At 38.1% G+C, this 12,659-nt stretch overlaps 1 protein-coding gene across 3 annotated transcripts; it reads left to right on the forward strand.

Annotated features, from left to right (window-relative positions):
- The first annotated feature begins 387 nt into the window (after positions 1–387).
- Positions 388–7,197, forward strand: LOC115423195 (monocarboxylate transporter 2-like). Of its 3 annotated transcripts, none has more exons than XM_030139946.1 (6): positions 388–619; positions 2,985–3,154; positions 3,263–3,493; positions 3,618–3,761; positions 5,529–6,380; positions 6,533–7,197. In XM_030139946.1, the coding sequence occupies exons 3-6, from the start codon at positions 3,277–3,279 to the stop codon at positions 6,754–6,756; spliced, it is 1,437 nt and encodes a 478-aa protein (XP_029995806.1). In that variant the 5' UTR covers positions 388–619; positions 2,985–3,154; positions 3,263–3,276; the 3' UTR covers positions 6,757–7,197. The 3 variants fall into 3 exon arrangements, with proteins under 3 accessions (XP_029995806.1, XP_029995805.1, XP_029995807.1); XM_030139945.1 differs by having other exon boundaries at positions 2,985–3,143; XM_030139947.1 differs by lacking the exon at positions 2,985–3,154.
- The last annotated feature ends 5,462 nt before the right edge of the window (positions 7,198–12,659 follow it).

A 12,659-nucleotide genomic window follows, 5' to 3' on the forward strand; every position in this document is an offset into this window, starting at 1 on the left:
ATTGGGCAGGAAAGAGTTGGAATCAGCAGAGCAGTTCTTTGGGGATGCTGACTCACTGAGGCAGATCCCTCCAGTCAGACTCAAACTCTATCATGGTCATAGACTGTGGGATCACTGAACTTTCTACCTGGTTGGATGTTGGTGCCATAGGCTCCAGATAACTTCATGAAATCATTGTGTTATACCTGGGTATCCTTGTATGGGGACGGATCCAAACGCACAGTCTAAAAGATGATATAATCACATGGAGTGTGAATATCTGTCATGGTACGTTGTTCGATAAGGCTATGCATGGTGTCACACCCCATTTGGGAGTGCCCTGCAACTGGAAATTTTTGTTCTACAGTGATACCATGCTTTGCAGCCAGGTCTTGGTATGTGTTTGTAATGGAGTGACACAGATTTTGATAGCTGCAGCCATCACACTTGGTTTGGGCAGATCATGTCCACAGCTAACCATGATCCGATGGTTCTGGGCCTGATGCCAAGGGTTGAACAGAAAACATTCTTCCACACAAGTTTATGTCTATCTGTTACTTGCAAGTGGTGTGATAGAGACTTTGTTCTCCTTGATGCAAGACCACCTTTCTTCTGTTTTCATGGCACGTGCAGGTGAAAGGTAAGTAAAATAGCCACTCAAGATACACTAAATTTAAAGGTGAACTGAAACCAATGAAGATCCATTCTTTCTTCAGCACTCAGCTCACTCACTTCACTCCATTGTTTCTTTGTCTTTAAGCAGTACTGTGATGTGCAGGGCGGTCCCATGGCTTTGGCTGTCCCTCCTGTCCTGCTGCATTCTTGTAACTTCCCCTTTTAAGGCATTTCTCTTTCATCACCTTTCGCTTCCACATGTGTGACTTTGGACGCTTATGATGTTTAATAGTGGCTGCTTCGGATTCTGTCTCACTGTGTTGAGCTGAGTTTGTATCACTATCTGTGTGGTCGTCTTTCTCAGGTCTATAGTCCTTTTCCAAGTTAGAGTCATAGTCACGTCTGAAGCTGCACAGGAAACTCCAACTGCTGCTTCATTTTAAAAAAAAACTTTAAATGGAAAAAAAGTGCATCAATACAACAATAAACATTTGCTACACCTTAAAGTAAAACAACTTTGATTATGTTTAGGGAAGTAAAGAAAGTGCTGCTGAGTGTTTTAACATAATAAACCATGTTAAAGGAACAGATTTGCTCTTTACAATAGCAACACCACTCATCATACACAGGAACATGATTAAAAGTTAACACATAGTTCATAATTCCTATAATGGACTGAAAGTACATTTACTGTATAGAAAGTTGAAGAAACATTAACAAGTTTACCTGATGAATGAAAACGAAGAGCTAATGCTTCATCTGTAGAAAGTTGAGCACTTGTGTTTCATGGGAGCCGCCATTTTGAATTCAGCATCAAAAATGTTGAAGTTAAAGAGATGACAAAGACAGATAGTGATTTTTGGAATGTTAATAGATTTCTGATTGGCTAAGGACATATCCACTGTTACAAAATGATGCAGCAGGCAGTGTTAGAAAAGTAAAGTTAAACAGATATCTCTGTTTGGCCAAAACATGACAGTTATGCAATATATGAGGTACAATATCAGCCTGAGGAATCCTTGCATTGCCCAATATTTGAACTGATGGTTGTTTCAGAAATTGCGCCAATTAGGGTTAAACAAGTTGTTGCAGCTGAAACATATTAATCACTACAGTAATTATTCAATAGAGGGATCTGAAATATTTGCAGTGACTTTTTTTTTTTTTTTTTTTTTGGCCAATTTCTGTATATAGTGTACAATTGCGGAAGATCTGTTCAGAGTTCAAAGTAAATTCTAATAACACACCGTGAAAATACTCCACTAATTAATTGTGTAGTAAAATGGTCCCTGTCAGTGCTTTACCAGGAAATATAATAGTTTTGGTTTTATATTAATGTTCCATTTTTACTGCTCAATTGAACTGCTTTACAAACTGTTTTGTAGTTTATCATACATTAATGATCTTATTACCTAAGATCATCATTTATTTGTAGCATCATTGTCTTGTGAGAAAAAAAAAAAAAAATCTCTAAATTATCAGCTTTTCATGAGCTCATAAAAACAGCCTTCTTTTCATCTTGTAACAATGCATTTACCTGATAATTTCATTTTTAAAGACTTTGTTTAATTTATGGAGGGTGAGAATATAATCAGTTTGCAAGGGAAGACTTCATCTGTCATAAACAAAAATCTACACATTTGATGATGTGAGGTTTTCACTGGACTGAAAGAAGATGGATGATTACAGTCTGAAAGGTGACTACACCTGTCAGATAAATGTAATAGAATTAAAAGTGGCACATTTACCTCTGAGATGATGTGACATGTAAAACTGCTTAAATTGGAAATACTATAGTAAATAACATGGTTGTGAATTTTCTGTCTTTATGTACAGAGACAACTGTTATCTTGAGATACACGTCAATTCTAGGACCAGGATTTTTTAATTGGATATTTGATAAAAGAGGCATTTTATTAAGATGGGATGTTGTTTTTGCTGTAATAGTATGCTAATTAAAATGACAATTAAACAGTATCACAAAAAAAACATTGTGCTTTCCTGAGACAGCACTCATCATCTCAGTATAAGAAATTATTGCTGGTCAGTTCTAGGTTTCCTCAGTGTCTAATTTATGTTTGTGCAGGGTTCTCTCCTACTGTGCCTATTATGTAATTTTCTCTACAATAGCTCTGTCATATTTGTCACATATTGTCACATTCTAAAAGCAAACCTATTGTAATGGCTTTTCTTTTGAAAGCCAAGCCTTTCTCCTTTTTTCCTCACTCAGAGCGCTCACTCACCAAAAGCACAGGTGCATTCACAAAGGGTTCAGGTCTGAAACATGAAACTTTTAGAAGCACTTATAAAGTTTTACTGGACAGACATGTAGACAAGGGTTGAATTTTAGGTCTACTCCTTGAAATTTGTCCTAAAATTGCTTTCCTCAGCCAGGGCTTTGGTGTGTATGACGGTCTATTTACCATGTGAGCACACGTGATCAGATCAAAGACCTTACAACAGGGTCTGTCTGAGGGAAACGGTCACAGAGTGGCACAACAACAACCAGTTCATAGCCTGGTCAATACAGATTTAAGGACTGAGCTGAGGTGAGCTGCAACTATGTAGACTGTTGTTACTAGACGGTGGATTATGTGGTCATTGCTTTGAAAATGTGTAATTGTTTATACTCTGTTCACTTCTTCTTCTACCTGTTCCCACCATCCAGGAGGTGAATTGAATATGCCCCCTGCAGCAACAACCAGTCTGGGGTACAGCCCACCCGACGGAGGCTGGGGCTGGGCTGTCGTTTTTGGCTCTTTCATCTCCATAGGATTCTCTTATGCTTTTCCCAAGTCCCTCACTATCTACTTTAAGGAAATCCAGGAATATTTTTCTGTTTCCTACAGTGAGATTGCCTGGGTGTCTTCAGTCATGCTTGCTTCCATGTATGCAGGAGGTCAGTGGTTGTCACAATGACTAGATTTGTGAAAGCTTTTTAACAAATTAGCACCATCTCGCACCTTTTAAGTGTTGCTGATGTTGATGCTTGGTAAATGCCCATGTTTTTCTCTGCTCTGTAGGGCCTGTGAGCAGTGTACTTGTCAACCGCTATGGCAGCAGACCTGTAGTTATGGTTGGTGGGGTCATGGTTGGAACTGCTATGTTGCTTGCTTCTTTTGGCACAAGCATCATGCATCTTTACCTTTGTGTTGGACTAATTGGAGGTACATTCTGTTTTTTTGTGTTTGAGATAACTGATCACCTAAGTTAGGGGTGTCAAACTCTGGTCCTCGAGGGCCATTATCCTGCATGTTTTAGATATTTCCCTCTTCTATCACGCCTGGAAGCCATTACATCATTATCAGGTTTCTGCAGAGCTTGATGATGAGCTGATCATTAATTAAACCAGGAAATATCTAAAACATGCAGGATTACCGGCCTTCGAGGACCGGTGTTTGACACCTGTGACCTCAGTTGTTCCTCCTCAGTGAATCATTGCAGCCGATTTGAGAGTTTTTTTTTTTCTTTTACTCCATGTGCTGCTGTTCTTTGTAATGTTTGCTTTACTCTCCCATGTTGTAACTGGCTGAAACAAGGGGTTACACTGGTTATGGCGTAAGGGTCGTTACAATCCAATAAAGTGCAGGACCAGTTGACTATGATGATTGCCAAGTTACCATGTGCTGTTGAGTATTAATGTCCCCTGGATCTATATAAACATGCTCGTTTAGCAGTGATTTAATACTGAATGAGCCTCTTTGAATATTTGATGTGATAAATTTAGCAAATCATCAAATAGAGGAAGTCAGGCTCAGATATTCGCATTTCCAACAGTGAGCAAACAAAGCTCTTAGACTTTAAACCTCATATTTGAGTTTGGTGAAACACACAACATACAGGGTTCCCTGACATCCAATTTACTGAGACTGACATTGGAAGTTTTTTTTTTCTTGGTCTTCTTTTCCAGTTCTGCAAATTTATTTTCATATTGCCATGTGAATATATTCCAGAAGGTTTTGTTCATTTTTAAGTATTTATTAACTTACATGTAGTCAAAACAGGACCTTCTATTCCCATTGTTAAATATTATAATAATAACAAAGTTCAGGTCAGTTGTTAACCCATCCCCAAAAGACCCATTGCTACTTTTGTGTCAGTTCTCAAGTACATTTTTCTCTCTATTTAACCTTTCTTTAGTGATTTATCACAGTTTATTATAATACTATACTCTGTATTTTGCATTTTTTTTCAGTCAAAATCAGGTATTTTCAGTTATTTAATTTGTTGATCATGCAAATGTTCATAAAGCTCAAATTAAAGTTGACAGTTATTATATCAAAAATAGAGAAAACTGAAAAAAATTGACTTTTTCAGTAAAATATATCATTAACTGAACATAAACCAAGTGTGTCCATTCACTGTCATTTATCAAACATCATGGGTTTTACTGGTGAGTCAATGTTGTAGGAGCTGACAGTGTTTCCACGGTAACTACAGAGCCTCTGAAAGTCCAAATGGGTCATATCTGATGACCATGAAAAGATGACAAACTGCATTTTACCTGAAATATTTCAACGTATTGAGAGGTTTAGTGGTTCAGAAGTTGTTAAACGTTTTGGATAAAAAGATAATTTTGGTTGCCAGTAGCTGTTTGGGTCGTTATGGGTTTATATATATTTTTAAGATTGAAGGATGTCTTATTCCTGACTTGAATAAATGAATTGCTTACTTTTGGTTTAAAATTATTATTTACGGTCAGAATATGACAAATATTTCATAAATTTGGAGTTAGAACATTTGAAAGCATCTAAGCATTTTAGATGACAATGTGAACAAAATGAACCATAAAGACCGAATAAACACGTGTATTGCACTTGAATGCATGCATACAGTGTACAATATTACAAGTAGCTGCTTAGTGGAAAGCAGCTATTTATGGTTTACTAATGTCCTGTTTTTTTTTTTGTTTTGTTTTTTTTTTATTCCATCAGGTTTTGGTCTTGCCTTCAATCTGCAGCCGGCTCTGACAATCATAGGTACTTACTTCCAGGTGAAAAGGCCACTGGCAAATGGACTCGCTATGACAGGAAGTCCAGTCATTCTGTCAACCCTAGCTCCTCTTAATCAGTTTCTTTTTGACTCTTTTGGCTGGAGAGGAAGCTTTCTCATTCTGGGTTCAATCTGTCTGAACTGCTGCGTAGCTGGTTCTCTGATGAGACCGGTCACCAAAGTGGTCCCACCCAAACCAGGCCCTGGACCTCCTGGGTGTAATGGGGCTGCTGCTGAGGAGGACACCAGGGTCCAGTCAGAAAACCTCCAAACTGAAGAAGCCAAAAGTGAAAGCAAGAGTCAGAGCTGTGCAGAAAGATTCATAGATTTCTCACTTTTCAAACACAGAGGCTTCCTCATTTATCTTGTTGGTAATGTGGTTCTGTTTTTTGGCTTTTTTGCACCCGTTGTTTTTCTGGCCCCATATGCCAAACACCAAGGGATTGATGAATACTCGGCAGCTTTGTTGCTCACTATTTTTGCATTAGTCGATATGTTTATCAGACCAGTGACAGGTTTCTTAGGCAACACCAAGCTAGTAAGACCAAAGATTCAGTATTTTTTCAGTTTTGCAGTTTCATACAATGGAATATGTCACCTTTTGTGTCCACTTCTGCCTGGATATGCGGGCTTGGTTGGTTACGCGGTCATCCTGGGTTTAGGTTTTGGCATGGTGTCTGCTCTGCTCTTTGAAGTTCTGATGGACCTTGTTGGAGCTCATCGCTTCTCCAGCGCAGTTGGACTTGTGACCATAATAGAATGTGGACCTGTTCTTCTTGGACCTCCAATTTCAGGTTTGTTGAACTTAAACATCAAGTGTTCTTTCAATCTGTATCTGCCTTATAACAACATATCTGGATTTTTGAAAAGTAAAACTCACTATGGAACCAATTAATTATTCATAGACAATGTGTAAACTGAGTGTGTATTTATTATTTTATTTCAGGAGCTCTGGTTGATGCTTACGGGGACTACAAATACATGTACTACGCATGTGGTGTGTTTATGCTGGCGCCTGGTATATTTTTATTTGTCATGCATTACTTCAACTACAAGAAACTGGAGGAGGAGCAGAGGCAGAGTGTGGCTGTGGAAATGAGGACTTCTGAGGAGACAGTTCAACTTAATATGAGTCAGAGCGATAAATCAACAAATAAAGCACATGGATGAACTTCATTTTACTGCAGAACATACACATTGTTGGTAATTATTGATCAAAGTTATTTTCTATCTTGAATGTGGGTTTTGGATTCTGTGGACTTTGGTTACATTTTCTAGTTCATGTCTATAGACCAACTTTTGCTGTATTAATTTCTATTTTGTATATTACTTTTACATTGTAAAACGTGTAATAATTGTTGCTTTATGGCTTTTGGAATGGAAGGAATCCTGGAATAACCCTGTCCTTTAATTGTTAATAAAATACTCTCTTTTTCACCTGCTGAATTAAAAGTCATAATCAGGAGGGACTTGGAGAAAATAATGCGTCAAAACCCAACAACATCCAAGTCTTCTGTTCAGTGTAGACCTACCACTAGATGGCAGTGCAATCTTTGATGTGAGGACATAAAATGCAGCACATCTCTCCGATTAAACTGCAATTAATCAACAGGCATCATGGTCAGTGTTTTATAAAGCATCATTTTCCAAACTCTGGTTCCAAACCCACCGCGTCATGACAGGATTAATGTGCTCTGACAGGGGCTTGTAAATGTGTTAAACAGTTTTCATATTGTCTTATAATATCCTTTCTTTAATCCCCTTATGCACCACATGAAATGAACTACGATTGTTAGAGAAAAGTAATTTATTTATTACCTAACCTGTGCAGTAACATATGATTCTAGTGTCACCAGACAGTTTAAACATTTTGTCATTGCTGCGTCACTTACGACATAAAAATTCAGAATGGATTTGTATAAATGCTTCAGACATGAACCCTTAAATAAGGCTGGTGAACCATGAAGACAAGTTTAAAAACTCTGAAATATTTTATATACTCTGACTACCATGAGAAAGTATGTTTTTTTTCCTTTTTTTTTAATATATATTATCATTACATTTCTCATTGCTTCAGGATGTACTTTCAAATGTTTCAGGATTGTGGAGTGTATGTACAGCTTTAATCAGTATATTTACAGCTATACCCCACCAGCTACGATCAAAGATTGTGATTTGTCTACTTTTTACGGGGAGAATACTTGACAGCAGATCAAACCCATGATTTCAGATACACCCGGCACAGTCAGAGAAACTGACCGGTGATCTCATGCGCGGTCACATAATCTCTAACACAATGTTTGATTACAGCCCCAGTGCACCAGAGCCTTGAGCATCTGCAGCACAAGATATATGAGGCAGCCATTCAGGAAAAACAATGCCATTATTAGAGATGTATGCTTAAATGATCCATCCTTATCATGTCCCTGCAAGGTGCATATTGACTTCCTTTTGCAGACAGACTAAAATTGCTCATGTGAGCAAATCAATACACTTATTTCTAACCTTAGATAACATTATGTGAAAGTCAGACATATATTGTAAGTGCATGCCTTAAGGGTGGGGGGTTTTCCTCTGATTTGGATTTTCAATTAACTCAAGAACAACAAGAACACACTGTAAAAGCCAGTCATTAAAATTACAGGTATCAAGTATGCACATATTCAGAAAAATGCTGCATAGCTACTGTAGAGAAGTTAATGAGTGGACACCAAGTGAGATAGTGAAGACCTCCAATTAGCAGCAGCACCACAGGCTCTGTATCATGTTTCTGATGGAACATCTTGAGCATAATCACTGTGATGAACTGTGACTGATGTCAGTAAATCTGACTTTAATTGGAGCTGAGAAGATTGACTCCACAAGGATCTAAGTCCAATCCTTCTGCTACTGCGGTGAGACATGATGTTTTTTACCCATGCTGCTGATCTTGCACCCCAAGTTCTGTTTTTACCACACGGTAGGGAAGTCTGTAAAAACGGGAGTGATACTGTCTATTTAATCCAGCATGTTTGTAATAATCTCTGCTAATCTTCTTTACCCACAGCAGCAGAACTAATCTGTCTTCACAATGTTTACACTTGGAGGGAGGGCAACATCATGTGAATACCAGAGACTTAAGAGTTTATTCATCAACCCTGTGGATGGAGCTATTAATGACACATCGTTGGTCTAAAGTAAACAATGATAGCCACAGCAGTTAACTCAAATACATGGGGCATGTTGACATGTCCGAGCAGTCAGAGCAATTGCCGCATACACAGAAAAACCTTCTAGAGACAAGAGACATCATGTCCCGCAGTGTGTCTTAACTGATCATCGTCAGGCTTCACTGTGATCACTTAGACAGAACAAGGCTCAGAGTGGTCTAGTCTGAAATGTGTGGAAACAAGTAACGTAAGATTGATCACAGTCTCCTTGATATTTCTGTAAAATCATTAGCATAGAGTTGATATGTTGGAAGATTTGACTTGCAACTACACAAACAACAGCATTTGAATGTGTTGCGGGAAGAACAAAGTGTAGATTTTAATTCACCCTGCATCATCACTAGAGGGCAACTTCTTTCAGATGAAAGATAGTTTTTTTGTTTGTTTTTAAACCTCTTAACTGATTATACTTGTTAATGATGAGCTATAAAGTGTGTGATTGTCTGCTGACCTACACTTTTATAGAGGGGTTTTTAAACAATGGTTTTTCATAAGAAACATAATGAATAGATACTAAAAGTGCATCACAAATACATTTGCATCTTTGCGGTTTTTTGGATGCTAATGTCCTCATGAAGCCAAGATAATTTGGTTTTACAGACACTAGCCCATTCATGCTGTGCTGTTGTTGCTGTTGTTGCTGTTGCTGGATGTCAGACTTCATTGTGGACAAATGGGACATAACAGCCCCTTCTGAGAACCGACATTTTTAAATCCAGACAAAAGACAAACTTAAACCCCTAAACTACTCAATCATGACTAATGCTTGTAAAAGAAATTGAGTAGCAAAGCAAAATGACTTAATGAGATTATGTTAACCATAATTAACAATCTGTGAAATACATTTCCCAAAATTGAGAACAGTATGTCTGCCATGGAGTTTAAGAATGTGTGAATTATCATCCAAACACACATTTACCCTACTTTTCAGAGTTGACAATGCAGAGCCCCTGACCAATATCCTTAATCTGCCACTCAAAATACATTTAGCCTTTGTGAGAACAAATGTGTGCTGCCGAAACACAGCTTGTGGAGACACTCTGCTGCCTATTAAAACCATTGTTCCTCTTTATCTGGTGAACACAGACAACCACTAAAGCTCGCATGTCTGGGGATGGTGGTGCTGTTGTGTGCATATTACAGGAAGAATACAAGGATTGTCTTGTGGATTATAATCTATCCTTTGAATACCACACTGAATAATGCTGCTATTTAAACAAATTTGATGATAGAGTGGAAAAACTCAATGATGTAAACTATCCACACTGTAGCATCTACAGACATATTGTGCACACACTGACTCAGATGTAATCTGTGGCGTGTGGCTGATAAAAAGTAAGTGGGACGTGTTATCAGTCTATCAGGGCAGCACACTTGAGTGACCAATTCGACCCCAGAGATAACATTGTAAGATTCCATTTAATTCTTCAGTCTTGATTTGGAAAATTATATTGAATCTAAGATAGTTCCCTATCCTCATCTGCAGATGCCTGAGATTGGCATTCTGGCGTCATGTCCACAGGGATCAAAACCCAGACCTGTGCCGAGACTGAGCGCATTGACGGAGAGACTGGGCATGGAAAAGTGAGAAAAGCAGAAATAATTATAAGAGCAACTGAGGCGTATCGGCTTGCCCTTGCCTCAAAATGAAAAGCAGGATGAAACACGATGGCACAAATCAACTGCAAACCCATATACAGTACCTGATTCACTCCTAACATCTGTGTAATTACACATCAGGAGCCCTGTAATGGGATTCTCTTGGTTAATTGTGTCATGTACACATTTCTGGCCAAGACTGCATAATTATGGTTATTATTACCCTGAACCAAAACCGTTTATGTTCAGGGATGATGGTAAATTTCTTGTGGAATGTGGGAGGCATTAATGGCAACCTTATTTTGATACCCAGAGTGCACTTTGATATTTTATTGTCACTTGTCTCTCCTGAAAGGGTTTTGAGAACACTAGTCCTTGTAATCATGAATGAGAGCCACAGTTGTTGAAGTGAGTCGATGTCCTCAGAGGTTCTCTGTGTTTCAAGGACAGCGTCTTCTGAGTCGGAGTCTGACATGATGAGGTTGTTGACTGTCACAGTTGCCTTGCTAAGCCACCCAAACGTGTGTGATTAAATTCCCATTCTTTCCCTAAAGAGAAGCTGGGCCATTTAGAAACCTATAAACCACATGGACAAGTCAATAAAATGTCTTTAAAGGAGCCCCTATAGGTTTTTCACAACAGGAAATGACAATACAAACAGGATGTCTTTGTGTTGGTGCACACACTATGGATGAACACAATGGGTTTTTTAGATTTCAGGTATTTGAGTAATAGTTTTACAAAGGATCTGTCAATAGGTGCACAGGTGCAAGAACGTCATTCAAAACCCCATTTTCAGGTTTGTAGGCTTCATCAGTTTTCTTTGCTCACTTTAAAAAACTGTTTCAAAGACCAGTAAAATAAATCCAACGAAAAGGGAGACACCTTTGGAGCAGTAAGGTTTTACTTATCTGTTGTCACTGTGCTAAGTATGGGAGATAGTGAGTACAATGCCATTTAGGAGGAGCACAGGGCAGTATCGGCATGGAAACGAAACAATGCACTGCTGAGAATAGGAGTAAAAACTGTACTTAAGCCACTTTAAAATGGTCCATAAAAAAAAAAAAACTCTGTCTAGTTTAGTGCTATAATGCTATGTTCAGAATTTACTCACTGAAATTTCTTTTGCTGCTGCATTTTCTCAACAGTGGAATATAATGATGTACTCCTACATATAAGTGCACAGCGCTGCTTACACAGCAGATTAGGGAGAGTACTATATAACTACATGTGTATATAATTACACTGTTCCCCATTCAGCTGGAATAATTCTGTTTTGAGACACATTCCTCTTTTTATTCCTGTTTATACACATGAGTAACCACCTTCAACCAGGTGCAATGTTTACAGTCCTACTTACACTTCTATCAAAATCATTTCATGAGAAGAACTAAGACATATTTTATTCAAGTTTTATGGGCAGTAGTGTATAACATTGCAAGCATTTACACTGATGAGTTATAATGTTCTGTAACCTAAATCATGACACACGCAGCGCTAATTTGATGAGTTAATCATGGCATCCTGTGAATTCAGATGTAGAGTATTCATCAAAATGCAAATTCACTACTGTTGCTATAGTTGTCGTGCATGTTTGAACAATTATAAGAGCCTTATAGCTAGAGTTATTGTCATTCTTAGTGTGGACTATCCTTTAAAAAGGGCTATCGATGGCAAGTATGGAAGTGAAGCTATTCTAAATTTGGTGTACACTTAAACTGATACTGACTTTTTGCCCTTGAGCCTATGAGGGCATTCCAGTAGGATCTGTCTCTGTCTTCACCTGTAACTCAAGAGGTACCATTCATTTTTCATTTTGACATGAAAATCTTCAAGGTAGGACCCTAACAATGTGGTTCTCCTCAAAGAAGGTCTGCATTTTAGTCTTGATACAGATGCATGAATTTTTTTTTAAGAATTCCTCTCTAGTAAGAGATGGAGCACTTTTTGATTGTGATTTTCTTGAAATTGAAAGTGGTTTTGCTCTAAAAAAAATCACAATTGCTGAATAACAGCAACTGTCAACATGGTCAATTTCTTGCAGATCTCAAAGACAATCCAAAACTGAAAGCACGCTGTCAAACCATTTCTAAATGTGCAATGTCGATAACTATTCTTTGACCTCAGTTTGGAACACAGTGTGCACAGTATGATAATGCCCTGACAGTATAGATGCTGAAATCACATCCTCTCCATAAAAACATGAATCAGAGTCACGGGAGGATACTTTAAAGGTCAGGGACTTGATTTATTACATGTTTCTTT

This window comes from Sphaeramia orbicularis, chromosome 7, assembly GCF_902148855.1.
Source record: "Sphaeramia orbicularis chromosome 7, fSphaOr1.1, whole genome shotgun sequence".
Classification (NCBI taxonomy): Eukaryota; Metazoa; Chordata; class Actinopteri; order Kurtiformes; family Apogonidae; genus Sphaeramia; species Sphaeramia orbicularis.

What these genes read in the sequence shown, in the direction of transcription:
- LOC115423195 (XM_030139946.1), top strand. Translation starts at nt 3,277, where the DNA reads ATGCCCCCTGCAGCAACAACCAGTCTGGGGTACAGCCCACCCGACGGA. An exon ending in TTGTGTTGGACTAATTGGAG is followed by an intron (nt 3,762 to 5,528) that starts GTACATTCTGTT and finishes TTATTCCATCAG; the next exon opens with GTTTTGGTCTTGCCTTCAAT. An exon ending in TCTTGGACCTCCAATTTCAG is followed by an intron (nt 6,381 to 6,532) that starts GTTTGTTGAACT and finishes ATTTTATTTCAG; the next exon opens with GAGCTCTGGTTGATGCTTAC.